We start from the raw sequence: 17,963 nt of genomic DNA, 5'->3' as shown, positions 1-17,963 counted from the left end.
TGTGTTTTAGTGGACCAGAATGAATGCTTGAAGTGTGGAAAAGTGAAGGATGTGACGATGATGTGGACGATCATGATGATGATGATAAAAATAACTGATGGCAATAGTTTTTTAAATGGCAAAAGTAGCAGCAAATTTTCAGGAAAATGTATCATGCAGGCCACCATGTCTTAATCTCTTCTATATTTAATTCAACAGTATGGTTGAATTGATATTTTCTCATCTACCTTAAGACGAAAGCTGGGTGGGTATTATCCTGGTGCTGCTGATGATGATGATGGCGATTGTGAAGATGATGATAATTAATGGTGGGAGTGGGAATGATGATGATGATGATGATGATGATGATTTATGATGATGTTGGTTGTGGTGATGATGATGATTATCATGGCAGCAGTGATGATGGCTATCATGGTGACGACAATAATTATGATGGAGATGGTGGTGATGATGATGCGGATAACTATGGTGTTGATAATTATGATGATAAAGATTATTATTATTATTATTATTATTATTATTTCTATGTTGATAATGTTTCCAATGCCTGTGGCAACAAGTTTTCGAGATGTTGGCTAAGATAAAAACTTGTTATGTCTCTTCTTCGTTGGTAGATTTCAACAAGTTAATTCTGTGGACATTTTATACATATATATTTACATGCGTGTATACATACATACATACATATATATATATATATATATATATATATATATATATATATATATATATATATATATGCATGCACACCACACATATACATACATATATATATATATATAGATAGATACATACATACATACATACATATATATATATATAGATAGATACATACATACATACATACATACATACATACATATATATATATATAATATATATATTATATATATATATATTCACACTCAATTCACACTCACACAAACATATATATACCACACACACACACACAACTGTGAATAATATGTGCCTGGTGGTAGTATGGATCTTGTCTGATATCTTGTAATATTTTGAGCTAAAGTCTTTTTTTATTTTAATTCTTTAATATGGTATTTGTGTTTGGTCTTCACCAGACAAGAATTGGTTGATTGGAAACTGCAGAAAGATACGTTAAAATGAGACAAATGTGTGTGTGTGTGGGGGGGAGGCAGAGGAAAAGGGAAGGTGAGCATCTGGGTTCACACATGAAATATTGAAAAGTTGATACACATGAAAGCACATGCACATGCTCTCATACACACACACATGCTCCCTGTTTGTGATATCTATGACCAGTGAACTGCGGAAACTACTATATGGTTGCTCAACTTATGTGAAATAGCAGTCAAATCACCCTCGTGTTATAATTACCTTGTGTTTTTTTTTTCTCCTTTAAAAATGGCAGCACTAAAATAGCTTCGTTTTACCATTGGGTCCACAGAGGTGTGTGTGTGTATGTGGAGAATAGATGTTAAACTGTGGACAGTGGTGGTGATAATGAAGAGGACGACAGTGTTGGTATAAAGGATGGGGCATAGCTTTGATGAAGAGATTGTAAAATGGAATGTTAATACCAGTTTGAATATGCTAGAAGCACATTCAGACTTGTAAACAAACTATTCACTGTGTTTGTCATGGAGAAAATTTTTCGTAGATATATGCTGTAAATAGACCCACATCAGCTCACTGCACCACCTATCCAAACTGAGATGCAAGAGTAGTTATCTGCTCTTCAGTCACAGAGACCAGATGGCAGCACCACTGTCACAGTCTGGATAGGGGGTGCTGCAAGCTGATGTGGATGTATTTAGAACATATGTCTACATTAAGAAGTTTTTCTCCCGGACAAAAACATAGTGAATGGTTTGTTTACAATTTTGAATGTGCTTCTAGCATATTTGAACTGGTATTAACATCACACTTTTAATTATCACCGCTTAGTGCACTCACCCTATAATTGTAAAATGGGAAAATATTCTGCCATAGATCCATATTCCCAGGTCTATGGATATGTTAAAACAAAACAAAAATTGTGAAACTGATGATGTTGATGATGATGATGACGGTGATGATAATATGATGAACACAGGTGATGGAAAAAATGATCATGACAAGCACCCAAAAGATGATGATTAAGAGTGGTGACTCCCAATGCTTTCTTTGTTCTGCATCCCTTAGGCAGTGGTTGATTAATTGTTTACACCTTCACCTTAAAAAAGTAACGTCACACCTGAAAATAAGAAGAAAGAAAATCCTAATTTTCTGATAATTAATTAATGACTGATATTAATGTCAAATAATTATAAAGTTATTGGTGTGCTTCAATGGAACAATGTTATTCTAAAGAGAAAGATAATTCCACTCTGGAAAATGACTTTTAATATGTAAAGCAAATACTTTGTTTCTTAAAAGAGATTTATTGAAATACTAGCAAATTTATACACCCTGCTCTGTCTCAGTCTCTCTCTAGAATTTTTTCACTTAGTCTCTCTTCTCTCACCATCTCTCTTTCTCTGCTTACTGCTCCTTTTCTCTTTATCCTTATGCATAAATGCACACACGATTACATTTAAACCAGCACTACACGACACAGGGTCCTGCATTACTCATCTAAAACATCTTTGCTCTGATATTTATTAATTTTCTATGTGTGAAAGATGGAGGTGGCTTCAGACTCACACACACACACAAATTTATGGATTCAGTTGTTTTGGGTTTATATGTTAATTTTTAACTAATATTTATCTTGTAATCTACCAATCTCAAGAGGAATTTAGAAACATATTGCAGTTATATGCAACTGTTTGCACATACACAAACACATGCACTTTTTCTTATTTCCACCTTTGTTTTCTAAACCAACATCTTGTTCTCTTTTTCACAAAGAAACCTGAGGTTACTGTAAAGCTTTGCCAACACGCTAACTACTTTCTTTGTTTTGCTCACATTTTCCTAATGTGCCTAATGTGTTTATCTTTGTCTTTTAGGGAGTAGTGCATCTGGCAGCAGTGAGAAGAAGAAAGACAAGGAGAAGTCCGAACGGAAATCTGCAAGCCCTGCTGGAAGTGGTAGCAGTGATACAGACACTGGTAGTTTGGCCAGTGCCAGGCGGGGAGCTCCTAGTGAACGCAGTCTCCCGCCTATGCCACGCGAGCTTGGACAGATGCCCCCAGACCTGTCTGGCAGTCGACAGTCTTTCAGAATGGCCATGGGAAATCCATGTGAGTTTTTTGTGGATGTCTTGTAAAAGACATTTGGTTTTGCGGGTCGGAATTGTTGCTGATGATGCTGCGAATTGTCTTGTGTTTGAATATGAATCTTGCTGCATGCTAGGATTCACATACACATATTGTGTGTGTGGTGTATATATATGTGTGTGTACACATTTACATATATATCAACATATATGTACATCATAGCATTTGTTATGTATTTGATTATCTTCAAGTTTTGGGGTTTTTTTTTTAATTCTGTGATATTGAACATTTTATTGTTTGTCTAAAAAAAAAAACAAACGAAAAACTGACCAACACCACTGAACAGGCATGATTGAGTGGTAAGAAGTTTGCTTCCCAACCATATGGTTCTGGATTCAGTTCCACTCATTGGCACCTTGAACAAGAGTCTAGTACTATAGCCTCAAGCCGATGAAAGCCTTGTGAGTGGATTGGTAGATGGAAACTGAAAGAAGCCCATTGTGTGTGGGTGTATTTATGTACACACACACATAGATAGATATATCTATACATTCATACATCCCTACATACATACATACATACATGTGTGTATATGTATAATATATATTTCTTTTAATTTAGTGGGGCAGTGCAACTTAAAGATTATGTAAGGGGACCATGTCAGCCCTGTATTGTAAAACTGAAATTAATATATTTGACAGTGAATATTTACAGGCTAATAAGTATTTTAAGCAAAGATAATCATGCCATGATGTGAATGTTTATATATATATGTAAGTATGTGTGCACATGTACTATGTTCATATATATATATATATATATATATATATATAATATATATATATGTGTGTGTGTGTGGTATGTGTATAATATATGTATATATATGTCTATATATGTATAATTCTTGGCATCATGTTTTTATTTTGATTAATTGTATGTAGGTATATATAGATGTATATATATGTAGGTATATATATATATATGTCTATATATATACGTATGTTTGGTATATATAGATGTATATATATATATGTAGGTATATATATATGTAGGTATATATATATGTATGTATATGCATGTATATATGTGTATGTATATATATATATGCATGTATATATATGCATATATATATATATGCATGTATATATATATGTACATATATATATATATATATATGTATATATATATATGCATGTATATATATGTATGCATGTATATATATATGTGTGTGTAAGTATATACATGTGTATGTATATATATATGTGTGTATGTATATTTGTATATATATGTATATGTGTGTATATATATTTATATATATATGTATGTACATGTATATATGTGTGCCGAGGCGCCGCCCATCCAACTGGACGCCGCCCCCAGGCCAATTCAGTAGCCTAGATTTGTTCGTGAATGACTGCAACGCGTTGGTCAACCAGTTTAACTTTAATAAAAGACCTCTCCGAGACAACCTCACTCGGGCTGAATTGATTGCCCTTCGCCACCTCCATCGCCGCAATGACATTGTCATCAAACTGGCAGACAAAGGCGGAGCAGTGGTGGTGTGGCGCGCAGATCTATAACAGGGAGGAAGCGCTCAGCCAAATTTCAAAATCCCCTCTTCTACTCTCTTCTATCCGCTCCCCTCCACTCCGATCCCACCTCTTCCTACCAACAGGAGCGGTGTCCTCCACCATCCACAACCTCATCTCCTCTTCTCTCTGCTCTCCTCCTCCCTCATCTCCTCTTCGCTCCCCCCCACCGCCACCAACCTCATCGTCCGCACCCCCGCACCTCCACCATCTATTTCCTTCCCAAAATTCATAAACCCAATAACCCTGGTGGCCCCATCGTTTCCGCCTGTAATTGCCCCACTGAACACCTTTCCCTATACCTCGACCGCATCCTGTCCCCCTTAGTCGCAGCCCTCCCAACCCACATACATGACACCAACCATGCCCTCCGTCTCTTCAATTCCTTTTCCTCCCCTCCTAGCCCCTCACACCTCCTCTTCACTTTAGACATAAAATCCCTGTATACTGTAATTCCCCACAACGACGGTCTCTTAGCCCTCCAACACTTCCTCGACCGTCGTCCCGACCCCACCCCTACCCTTCTACGCCTGGCAGAGCTCGTCCTCACTCTCAACTGTTTCATGTTCGCCGGGGAAACGTACCAACAGTTGCCTGGGGTCGAGATGGGAACGAGAATGGGCCCCAATTTCGCCAATCTCTTTGTTGGCTACATTGAGGCCCAAGTATTCTCCCAATTCTCCGGGTCGACCCCAGAACTATACGGTCGTTACATAGACGACTGCATAGGCGCCACCTCCCTTTCCCGTGAACAACTCTGCCACTTCATCTCTTTCCTCTCTAACTTCTGCCCCTCTCTACAATTCACTTCCACCATCTCCAATACCTCTGTCAACTTCCTTGATATCTCTCTCAGCATCGACCACCCCTCCCACTCTCTCACCACCTCCGCCTTCTTCAAACCCATGAATTCCCACCTCTATCTCAACTTCTCCTCCTCCCATCCCTTCCACACCAAACGGGCCATCCCCTACTCCCAGTTGCTCCGCCTCCAATGCTTGTGCAGCCGTGACCAGGATTTCGAGACCCAGTCTCAATACCTGGCCCGCCTGTTCAGGCATCGAGGATACCCACCTACACTGGTCTTGAACGCCCTCGCCTGCGACCGTCGCATCGACCGCACCACCGCCCTTTCTCCTTCCTCTCACCCACCCCCAAACTGCACCCCCTTTCCCCTCCTTTTCCACCTCTCTACTCTACCTCTTCATCGGAAGATACTACGTCGTCTCCAGCTCGATCCCACGACCCGCCCCATTTTCCCCAACCCACCCCTGTCCTCCTTCAAACGAGCCCGGAATCTACGCGACCTCCTGGTCCGTAGCACCCTCTCTTCTTCCCCACACGGATCCTTCCCGTGCTCCAGATCCCGCTGCAACACCTGCCCCTTCATCACTAACACCACTGCTGTCACCGGTTCCAACCAGCGAACTATACGTATCAGACATTCTTTTACATGTACTTCGTCTGGTCTCATATACTGCATTAAATGCAACCTCTGCAGAATGCCGTATATAGGACAGACGGGATGCCGGTTGTCAGACCAATTCGCCGAACATCTAAGGGATATTCTTCTACGGTCCAATTCTCCCGTCACATGTCACTTCCGCTCGACCAGCCATTCCCCCGATGACATCTCTGTGTTTGGTCTCGCCCCACACAACGGTCCTCCACAATCCAGGCTTCACTTGGAGCAACATTTCATTTTCACTCTACAAACCAATACCCCACATGGACTCAACACAGTCCCCTCCTCTTAGTGACTGCGCTCCACCTCTCCCCTTCTTTTTTTTTATATTGTCCTTATACAGAAACACACACACACACATACTCACGTATCCACGAACACACCTACTTCCAACACACCACACACATACAACCTACATGCACATGTACGCACACATACTTCCACACCTATACACGCACCCACACACCACCACGTGCACACACACATGCCCATGCACACACACCTACAAACAATACTCATACAGATACGCATGTACATTACGCCCACATAACTTCAGAAGAAACCCCACACACACATTCACACACACACACACACACACAACACACACATACACACACACATACATACACACACACTTACATACGCACATACATACACACATACACACATACCACACATACATACACACACATACACACATACACGCATGCACATATACATACATACACACACATACACGCATGCACACATACATGCATACACACATACATACACACACATACTTACACACATACATACATACACACATACACATACATACATACACATATACACACACACATACATACATACATACATACATTACATGCATGCATATGGGGTTGGCTGTATTGCAGGCGTGCGTGAGTGTGTGTATGTGTGTGCTTGTATACATACATATACACACATATAAACATATAAACACACATATAAACCCCTACATTTGTACACACATGCACATATATACATACATTCACTTGCACGCACGTACACACACACACATTTACATATACATACACGCACACACACATACACATGTACAAACACACACAAATTCACATACACACCGACACATATACATACACACAATATATACCTACACGCGCATGCACACACACAAAACTCACAACCCCACGGATACACGCATATACATCCATATACGCTTACACACACACATACACGCACACACACAAACACACACAAATGAACCCACACGTACACCCCATACACACGGCACACAACTATACATACACGCACACAATTATACATATATATATATACACACATGCACGTACAAGCACACACGCACACATACACTAAGTTAAGCACAGTTACTCGCCACACACCCAAACTCTACGAACACACACGATACATATACATACACGCACACACACATACCTCTTTGTTTTTAACCTGTGACTGGACCCAAAAACACCACTCCTTAATTCTTACATACTGGCCAGCTACTAGCCAGTTGTTCGCCATACACACACACACACGTGTCATCATTGCACACATACACACACACGCGCACACGCAGACCTCCCCGTATGCACACATCCACACACTTTCCCCCTCTCACTTTCTTTACCATACTGTCTTTGAAAACTCTTTCAATATGTGACCTCGTGTGTACCGTTGGCGATTTTTTTTTCCTCTGTCTTCCCTTCTCGGGATCTTTCCTTTTCCTATGTTTCCGACAAAGAGCTCCGCTCGAAACGTTAAACTCTCCTTCTTCCCTTCTTTCCTGAGCGTCCAATAATACTTTATTTGTTCCACGGCCTCGCGTTGTTGTGTTTTTTTTGTGCTTTCTTGTTTGGATTAACTATATATATATATATATATATATATATACACACACATATATATAAGCAAGGCAACTGTTGTCAATGTATGTTTACTAAAACTCTCACCAACGTTGTCTGTCTGTGTGTCCTCTCTATGTTTCTGCTTCATCACCTCAACGCCTTGTTTATCAAGATGTGTATTTCATAACTGTTCTGCAAAGACTAACAATGTTCATAGTTTTTAGAATGTTATTGATAAATCACACACAAACACACAATGTATGTATATGTATGCACATAATGTATGCATGAGTATGTATATAGATATATGCATGAGTATGTGTGTATGTATATATATATATATATATATACATATATACACACACACATACATATACACATAATGTATGTTTGTGTATATATATATATACATATATATGTGTGTGTGTATATATATATATATATATATATATATATATATATATATAAAGCATATACAAATAAGAAAATGTCTAGGGAGCATTCACATTTAGCATAGTTTGGTTGAAGCTTAATAAAAGAAAATTAATTACATTAAGGTTAGCGTTAGGGTTACATATGTGCATATATATAGAGAGAGAGAAAGAAAGAAAGAAAGAAAGAAAAGTTTTTACATGTTTACAATTTGCCAGTACAAATCAGATCCCATAATTAATTCATAGGGTCGTCGCTTGCTTTCTCAGCAGAATGGAGTGAAGAATAATTTTGCTAGTTTAGGCAGACATTACAAGCTTCCCAGTAGACCTTGCATCATCAGGCTTATTAAGTGAAAGAAAAAGAGAGGGAGGTGAGGATGGAGGGAAGAATGTAGAGAGGAGCATGTAGCTATTTTCTGGACCGTGTTTTAAGGGAGGTGTGAGGCCATAACATTCTGATTTTATGAGAAAGCCAGTGGATTGTTTGGGGAAGGCCCTCATTGAGAAATAGTTCCTGCATTTTGTACATTAAGAATCGAAGGGACACATGGGTAAAACAAGGTTGAGAACCACTGGTATAGATGGATGGGTGATTGGGTGGGTAGTCACAGACATGACTGTGGGTATTTAGTTAATTCGGTTACCTTGCAGTCTTGAGTTGTATCTCATTGCCATACATTGAGCAATTGTCTTCTGCTCTAGTCTGAGGCCGAACCATACCTTGTGAGCTGTGTTGATAGACAGAAAACTGTATGGAAGCTTGTCATATATCTGTGTGTGTTCACATTCTGTATCCTCTGTATAAACAAAATCAATCTTATAGCTTTGCTCTTCTGAAACTGATTGGAATAAACAGTCCATTGCTTGAAAAGTTAGAATGCACCCAGTCCACACTGTAAAAACCATGCCAAAACTGATCTTGTACGTGGTGGGGCCATGTAAAAAGCACTAGGAAGGGCATCCAACAGTAAATAGCTTGCTAAAATAAGCACAAAAAGCATGGTGTAGTCTTTAATATATGTGTATATGTGTGTGTAGCTGTGTACCTGTTGTTAGCTCAGTTTTATTGTCATGCTCTTTCTTGTTCATTGTGAATTGGAACGCACCAGTTTCCAACAGATATCTTATACAAAAGACTTAGATGCAAACACGCACAACAGCCTTTTTAGATAAACTACTAAATCGTTAAGGGGCATTTCTTCATCATTTGTAGAAAGCTTTTTTTTTTCACCAAGTTATTTCTAAATCTATGAACATTGTTTATCTTTTTTCCATATCTATCTCTCTCTCTCTTTTTTTTTTTTGTTTTACTGTGATGCTCCTCTGAATGTTCTACTAAATGTTTAAAAAAAAAAATGCCAAGAAAGAACCCAGTATTTTTGGGGTTCTTTTTTTAACTGATTTTGTCTGCTTTTTAATGTTTCCAAAACAATTTGCAGCTTAGCAAACCTTTGATGACCAAATGTGGGTTTTTTTTTTTTTTTTTTTTTTTTTTAACCTTGATACCAAAACCAAAATACAAAAAAAAAATTTTAAATCTCCAAGTTTTCACATGGGCACGTACTGATAGACTCCGTGTCGTCTGAATTCTGGTTTTGTGTGTGTGTAGTTGTTTATAAAAGAAGAAAGATATAATTGAAAAAAAAAATTTTTATTTTTAATTTATAATGAAAGTTGAAAAATAGGGCAAAATTACCTTTTGGCTGCTTAATTACAGTGCTGGCTTCTACCTGAATTTCAGTAATTTTTTTGATATTTAATTTCTTTTTTAATTGCTCTCTCTCTATTTTTCTTATGATCTGCTATATCTTATAATGGTTATATATGAGTATCGGACATTTTGTTTCAAACTATATATTTGAATAATCATGGCTACTGTGTTACTGAAATTTAATTAATTACACACACACACAACACACACACCCACACACATTCACATATATATTTCACCTTCTTACTCCTTGAGAGTTTGCTCTAGCACCATATCACTACTTTCCACTTGTCTCCTTTAGCCATGTATCTTCTCTATAGTGAAGCACCTGTGCTTGTCCCTCTCTCATACTCTAGCCCCCTCAGCATCTGACATAAAGGTACCTCCTCCAATACGTCCTCTTAGTTAAGGGAGCTTTCCCCCCCCTCTCCTCTAGCCATGTTCTCTTGGTAACTTGCAAGTCACACGGCAGCATCACTACTACTTAAGGCACAAAACAAAAAGCACCCAGTACAATCTGTAAAGTTGTTGCTGTTGGTAAGGGGCATCCAGCCATAAAAGCCATGCCAAAGATGACACAGGAATTCAACACAGCCCTGCAGCATGTCAGTTCCCAGTCAAACTGTCCAACCTATGTCAGCATGGAAGACAGACATTAAATGCTTATATATATATACAAGTCCAACCCATGCTAGCATGGAAAGCGGACGTTAAACGACGATGATGATGATATATATATACAAAATTTAGAAGACTGACCACTAAAAGTGGACAGCCTGTATGCTAGATATAGACATCAAAATCGCCATTTTCCACGAAGAATGTGTTCCCAAGAACACATATATATATGGAATTATCCAGTAATTTTTTACTAATTTCTCCATGTTGCTTTATGAAAACTTAAGGTAGTTTTAGAGTCAGATCATGGCTGCTATTTTCAGCATGGTGGTATCTCGTAGATACCCTCATATATAATTTTAATAATTATTACCTTTGAAGGTTATTTTTTCCATGCTGGCCACTTGATAAGTTCGTTATTTTATTTTAATTAACGATCTTATCCTTATTTTTATTCATATATATATATATATATATTTCACTGTGATCGAGGAGGCTATCAAATGTTGCTACACATCGCTGGTCACAATGCGCTTCGAACAGAAGAAAGAGTGAGGAAAAGTTGTAGCGAAAGAGTACAGCAGGGATCGCCACCATCCCCTGCCGGAGCCTCGTGGAGCTTTAGATGTTTTCGCTCAATAAACACTCACAACGCCTGGTCTGGGAATTGAAACCGCGATCCTACGACCGCGAGCCCGCTGCCCTAACCACTGGGCCATTGTGCCTCCACACACATATATATGCTTATATAAGCATTTATACACTCACTCATGCACACACAAACAGACTTAGTTTCAACCTACCAAATCCATCCACAATGCTTTGGTTAGCCAAGGGCTTTAGCAAAGGACTCTTGCCCAAGGTGCCATGTGGTTAGATTGAATCTGGAACCATCTGAGTGGGAAGTAGACTTCTTACCCATGCAGCCATTTTCCTAAAAAGTCACTTCTCAGTCCAGATGTTCTGGGTTAGATGTGACTGGCTGTTGGCATTTGGCAACTATCTTCCACCATACACTCAAGTTGACTTGCACACTCACATTTTAGCCACGAGTTGAAGTAATTCATTGATATTCAAATATATAGAAAATGTCAGAATACTTGTTTTGACTTAGTCTATCTTCTTAATTCATCTTCTTTTAAAAAGATCAAACGAGTTTCTATCTTTCTTTCTGTTACTTGCAAATTTTTTCCATCTCTATATCTTATTATTTTTATTGTCTCAGAACTGACCTTATTTCTGGTAGAATTTATGTGGGTAGCCGGTTACTACCTGCAACTTTAGATTTCAATAAGCCATGAAGTGCTCAAAACCCCTTCTGAATTATTATTATGAGCTGTCAGAACTGTTAGTATGCTGGACAAAATGCTTTGTCGCAATTTTATCCATCATTTCATTCTGAGTTCAAATTCCATCAAAGTCAACTTTGCTGGTCATCCTTTCAGGGTCTATAAAATCATCATCAGCTGAATGCTGGGGATCAGTGTTATCAACTTACCCACTTCTCCCTGTAATTGCTGGTCTTGTGCTAAATTTTGAAACTGATATTGTTATTAAGGCAGTGAGATGGCAGAATTATTAGGATGTAAGACAAAATGCTTAGTAGCAGCATTTCATTTGTCTTCAATTCTGAGTTCAAATTCTGCCAAGGTTGACTTTACCTTTCATCTTTCAGTATTGAAACAATAAACACCAGTTACATACTGGAGTTAATGATATCAATTACGACCCCACCCCTCCAATTTCAGGCCTTATGCCAACTTTAGTACTTATCAATATTATTTTTATTTACTTATCCTCTCCTGATTTATCCATGTCACATCTCTGCTCAGTTCGACTGCTTAGAGCAGTGCTTTTCAAACATTTTGCTGGAGCGGAACCCCAAGGAAACATTCCACTGGCTTGGGGAACCCCTGTGCAATAATTTAATAGTCTTATGCACACATATCTTCACAGGAAAATTAAAAATTACTGCCGATTTTAGCAGTTCTGTAACTTCTTGCGGAACCCCTGGACTCTACTGGCGGAACCCTGGTTGAAAACCACTGGCTTAGAGACACGACACCCTTTCTCAACACAGGACCCATTCTAATTATTGCTGTCACCTGAATACTTCCCAAGAAGTATGGTATTTGCAGCTTTTGATGTCAGAATATTGCTGTTTTTGAGACGGTTCCAAGTGCACTGATCACAGTAGGTACCACACTCGCTTTGTGAGGCACCATGGAGTCTTTTCACTTCCAATCTTAGATTTTGTTCCTGCCCAACTTGTCTTTTGTCGTCACATAATTCTGGCCTGCAGGTATAGCTATGTTGATGAATTATTATTGTTGTTGTTGGCAGTGAGCTGGTAGAATTGTTAGCATGCTGGACGAAATGCTTAGCGGTAATTCACCATTCTTTCGGGGTCTAAAAATTAAGTACCAGTTTAGGACTGGGGTTGAGATAATCTACTAGCCCTCTCCCCCAAAATTTCAAGCCTTGTACCTAAAGTAGAAAGGATTATTATTATTATTATTATTATTATTATTATAAAGGTGGCAAGCTGGCAGAATTGTTAGTGCACAGGGCAAAATGCTTAATAGCATTTTATGCATCCTTACATTCTGAATTCAAATTCTGCTGAGTGGCTTTTTATCTAAGTTCTGAGTTCAAATTTCAGTGAGGTCGACTTTACCTTTCATCCTTTCAGGGATAGCACTGGGGTTGATGTAATCAACTTAACCTCTTCACTGAAGTTGCTGGCCATGCACCGAAATTTGAAACCATTATTATTATTATTATTATTATTATCATCATCAAGGTGGCCAGCTAGCAGAATTTCCAGCACACTAGGCAAAATGCTTGGCAGCATTTCATCCATCCTTACATTCTGAGTTTAAATTCATCCTTTCAGGGTTGATAAAATAGGAATCAGTTGAGCACTGGAGTTGATGTAATCAACTTTCATCTCCTCTCCGAAATTGCAGGCCTTGTGCCAAAATTTGCGATCATCATCATTATTGTAATTGTTATTATTATTATTAATCCAGCATTGAAAAAAAGTTCTGTTGAAATAGTACCAGGGAACATGATGATTTGAAACTCTGTTTCTTGGCTTGGGTTCTTCTTTGTCTCTTTTGCAGCTCCTCCATAATTGGCGCCTGGATGGCTAGCCCATAATCTAATCTCTTGAAATCACAAGAACGGCAACAGCAATTACAACAACAACAACTGCTAGAACTATTTTTCTGAGTCCTCATTTTGGATGGACATTGAAAACATGCTTCCGGTTTTTTTTTGTTTATTTGTTTTTTTGTTTTTTTTTTGCCCCCTGTCATTCACTGTCTCCGGTTTCTTCCGCTGTTTCTAACTCAACCAGAAGTGAGCTTGCCGAGGCCAGCCAGCTGTCAGCTTTCAGAGATCAACACCATACACACACACACACACACACACACACACACACACAAACATGGCACTTACTTTCGCACGACTGCCTCATTGTGTCTGTATCTACTGCATCCACATCTGCCAAAACTACAATCTCATCTTGCCGAAATAAGAGATGCTCTCTGATTCCACCACCAAAAATGATCTGACAGGCTTCAGACAAATTCTTTGGTCATATATATATTCATACATACATACATACATATATATATACATATATATATATATATATATATATGTATATATAGATATGTCTTTGTGTACTAATGTTGCTAGTTGAGAAACTTTTTTTAAAATTAATTTAATCAATTTATTTATTCATCTAATTATATATATATATATATAAATATATATGATATATATATATTTTTTTTTTTACTCAAAAGTTTTTGTGTTTATTACACAAGTGTCAACTGCTAATCCTATATTGTAGGCGAAGCTCCCTGGGAAAATGTTAGTTGAAGATGGTGGAGAGTTTTAAAAAAAAACAAAAAAACAGCAACAAAAAACAAAAATATTTTTAAAAATCTCTCCCTCCTCTACAAAAAAAAAGGAGAATTACGCTGATGCTGTTTGTATGAAGGATGCACGGCGACTGTTGTTACTAACTGACAGGCAAGCCACTGTATTTTTTCTAACACAACTACAACTGTTGATGCTTTCTCTTTCTTTTCTACCTACTCCCATTCCACACACTCCTTTCCTGCTCTCTCCGCTCCCGCCAACCTCTATCTGTCTGTTGGTCCTTTTTTTAATTGGCAATTACTTCCTTTGTTTCTTTTCCTGACACTGCCTCTAGCAATGCCATTCCCCCTGCCCTACTCCTATTCCTACTTTCTGTACTGTTCAAATATCCTGCCCTCTACAATTTCTTTTTCTTTGTTCTTTTGTGCTCCTATCACTGTCTCAAATCCACCTGTACCTTTTTATTATTTATTTACCTCCCTGCTAGCTAGCATTTCCAAGCCCTTTTGCTGCCATATTTCTTGGCTCTTGGTTTGACTGTTGTGGTGAAAACACCCTTTAAAAATCCATAATGGGTTATAATGTCATCACTATTATACACTACTATATTGCTCTCTCTCTTTCCCCTTTTTTGTGTGTGTGTGTATGTATATATATATATACATACACACATACTTCCCTCCCCACCATGAAGCTTGGTAAGAAGGTCGATTTATATCTTCTGCCTTACCTACTTGTTTGTTTAAAATTGCCTGAAGATGGTGGATTTTTGTCATGATGTAATCTAGGAATACATTGATACAATGCTGCTGAAACAGCTGTTGTGAGAATTTAACCCTTTTGTTAGCATAATTCCATTGCAATACCTTACCTTTGTTTCATTTTTGCTAAATTTTGAAAATAAGGAAGAGTTTAGTAAAATAACCTCTTCGTTATCAAGCTGATGCTGAGAACATAAAACAACATGAAATTTTGGGGGATGGTTCTAATTTTGATCAAAAGGGCTAAGTTCTCCATCTGATCTCTAGAGTTGAACACAGCTTGGTGAGAGAGAGAGAGAGACCAACATCCTCTCAGTTATCCAAGCCCCCTGAAATTGCTCACAGTAAAAAGAGTGACACAAAGGGGTCAAACTTACTTTACAAATACCCATTTTCTCTAGCCTTCTCTAAGTGAATGTTTGACATGGTCAACTGCAGCCAAATTTTCAAACATTACCAGAAAGATGTGTAGTCTTAAGACTGAACAATCTGTCCCAGTCACAACTGGGACAGCTTTGATTGGAGGTCTCTTGGGCAGTGATTTGAATGCAAACGTTGTTTTGTCATTTGCTTTGTGTCGAGCCATACTCTCACATGTACACTCATTCCCTCTCTCTCTCTCTCTCTTTCATGCATGCACTCACACACTCATACACATTCTCTACCTTCTCTTTCTCTCCCTCATGCACATTCACACACACAGATGGACACGTACACTCACACACACAGTCTCTTATATACACTCACGCATGTACATTCATACATACACTTGCACATGCATACACATCTGTGTATGCAAACTTAACACAAATCCACATTCATTCACTTGTGCACACACACACACACACACACACACTCACTCACTGTATCTGTCTGCTTTTCTCTTCTTTTCTTCCCATTCCAACTTGGTCCTCTTTGAAATCAACCTTTGTTGCTAACAACATTCAAATGAGGGATCCTCTACATGCTAGAAATAGCACCAAAATCTCCCTCGGGCAAAACATGCCAGTTTCTTCAACAAAGAAGGTGTCACTGGAACAATAGTTCCAAATGATAACTAAAATAGTTCATGGTCGGAATGTCTTGAATCATAGGTTTTACAGGATCAGGGTCAATCAAAGAAAAACAGTCAAGCCAAGAGCTGTGTGCCCAGCTTTCTTTCTAGTGCCATTTTTGCTAATGCTAGTCACACTTTCATTTCCATTCCTTCTCCCCCTCCCTCACCCATTATCATCATTCTCATCATCATCATCATCATCATCATCACCACTCTTCTGGCTCTTCTTTTCCTCTCCTCACTATTGTTACATTTCTGTTTCTTAGAAGAAAAAGAACCCCTAATTTTTTTTCACTGTCCCTCCTTTCAAAGTCACTTGCCTTTTCATCTCTCCCTATTCCAGTAACCTTTATTCACTTCTGAAATATTTTCCTGTAGATATATGAAAAAAAAGTTATGATATTACTTATTGAGTAAACACACATACACATGCACAAACATATCTGACAACCCTCACACAATCACTTATTGGAATGTTTCCTTTGAAATAGGTAATCAATACCTGCAAAATGTCATTCCACAGCTGCTTCTAACCACAGCTTGCCCCTTACCAAGGCTGCATTTTGTAGCCATGCAACCTTCATTCCTTAAACACTAATTAACGAAGGCCCTTCTTGGGCTGTTAAACCCTTCACAAATGTGAAGAGTGTGGGAAAGAATTTCTGAGTAGTAGCTAACTTGGTGCTGTCCCCTATTGTGGCATTGTAGTTGTAGTTGACGGCATGGCTGTTATGTTTGTGCCCAAAGCGACTGTGTCTTTCCATCATATTTCAGAATTGACAATCCTTTTGGGCTTTTTAAAACTTGTCAACTTTTCAACAGATACGAAATTAATCTGTGTGAGGTATTGCACTATGGAATCTTATCATAATTGCTGTATGATTGTACATGGAGCAACATGGTATCTCATTGCAGTGTAATTGCACGTGGTGCACCATATCATCTTGCAGATGTTTTGTGAAGTTTCATAAATGCCAACACAGATGCTGCAGCTAAGTGCCATGTTTGGTGCTCATTTATACTCACAGTTTAAGATTCTTTTAGGCTTTTTCATGACCTTTTATAGTTCAAAGTTTCAAATTTGGTGTCAGTCTACTAAAGGTCACCAGTAAAGGTCACAGTTCACAGTTTATGGCTGTAATGGTAACCCTCAAGTTCTGTTATTGATTAAATTGGGACTTAGTCTGCTAAAGGACTTCACTAAGAGTTTGGCTGCAATGGTTGAGATGCCTTATTACGCATACTCTGTTGGTCCATCAGTTTCTGTGGTGGGTGAAACTGAGAGTTAGTCCATTAACACTTGAAGTACCAAGTGGTCGTCTATGACTACTTTTGCTTTTTACTTTTTAATTTCTACGACTGTATTGAATGTGCAATCATGAGTATCATTTCATATACATGTGTGTGTATA

The 17,963-nt window shown here is 38.4% G+C and overlaps 1 protein-coding gene across 5 annotated transcripts in view; it reads left to right on the top strand.

Annotated features, from left to right (window-relative positions):
• The window catches only part of LOC115224765 (segment polarity protein dishevelled homolog DVL-3), a 245,450-nt gene that overhangs the window by 214,641 nt on the left and 12,846 nt on the right, over positions 1 to 17,963 (top strand). For 4 of the 5 annotated variants that reach the window (XM_029795671.2, XM_029795669.2, XM_029795672.2 and 1 more), the window contains 2 exons: positions 2,967 to 3,200; positions 14,703 to 14,811. In XM_029795671.2, the coding sequence (XP_029651531.1) occupies positions 2,967 to 3,200; positions 14,703 to 14,731 (263 nt within the window). In that variant the 3' untranslated portion in view covers positions 14,732 to 14,811. Of the gene's footprint in view, positions 1 to 2,966; positions 3,201 to 14,702; positions 14,812 to 17,963 lie in introns of those variants that run through there. The other variant, XM_029795670.2, reaches the window with a different exon arrangement.

The sequence above is a fragment of the Octopus sinensis genome, linkage group LG26, assembly GCF_006345805.1.
Source record: "Octopus sinensis linkage group LG26, ASM634580v1, whole genome shotgun sequence".
In the NCBI taxonomy this organism is placed as follows: domain Eukaryota; kingdom Metazoa; phylum Mollusca; class Cephalopoda; order Octopoda; family Octopodidae; genus Octopus; species Octopus sinensis.
Note: the sequence above shows the minus strand (reverse complement) of the source record. Positions and strands in the feature narration are given on the sequence as shown.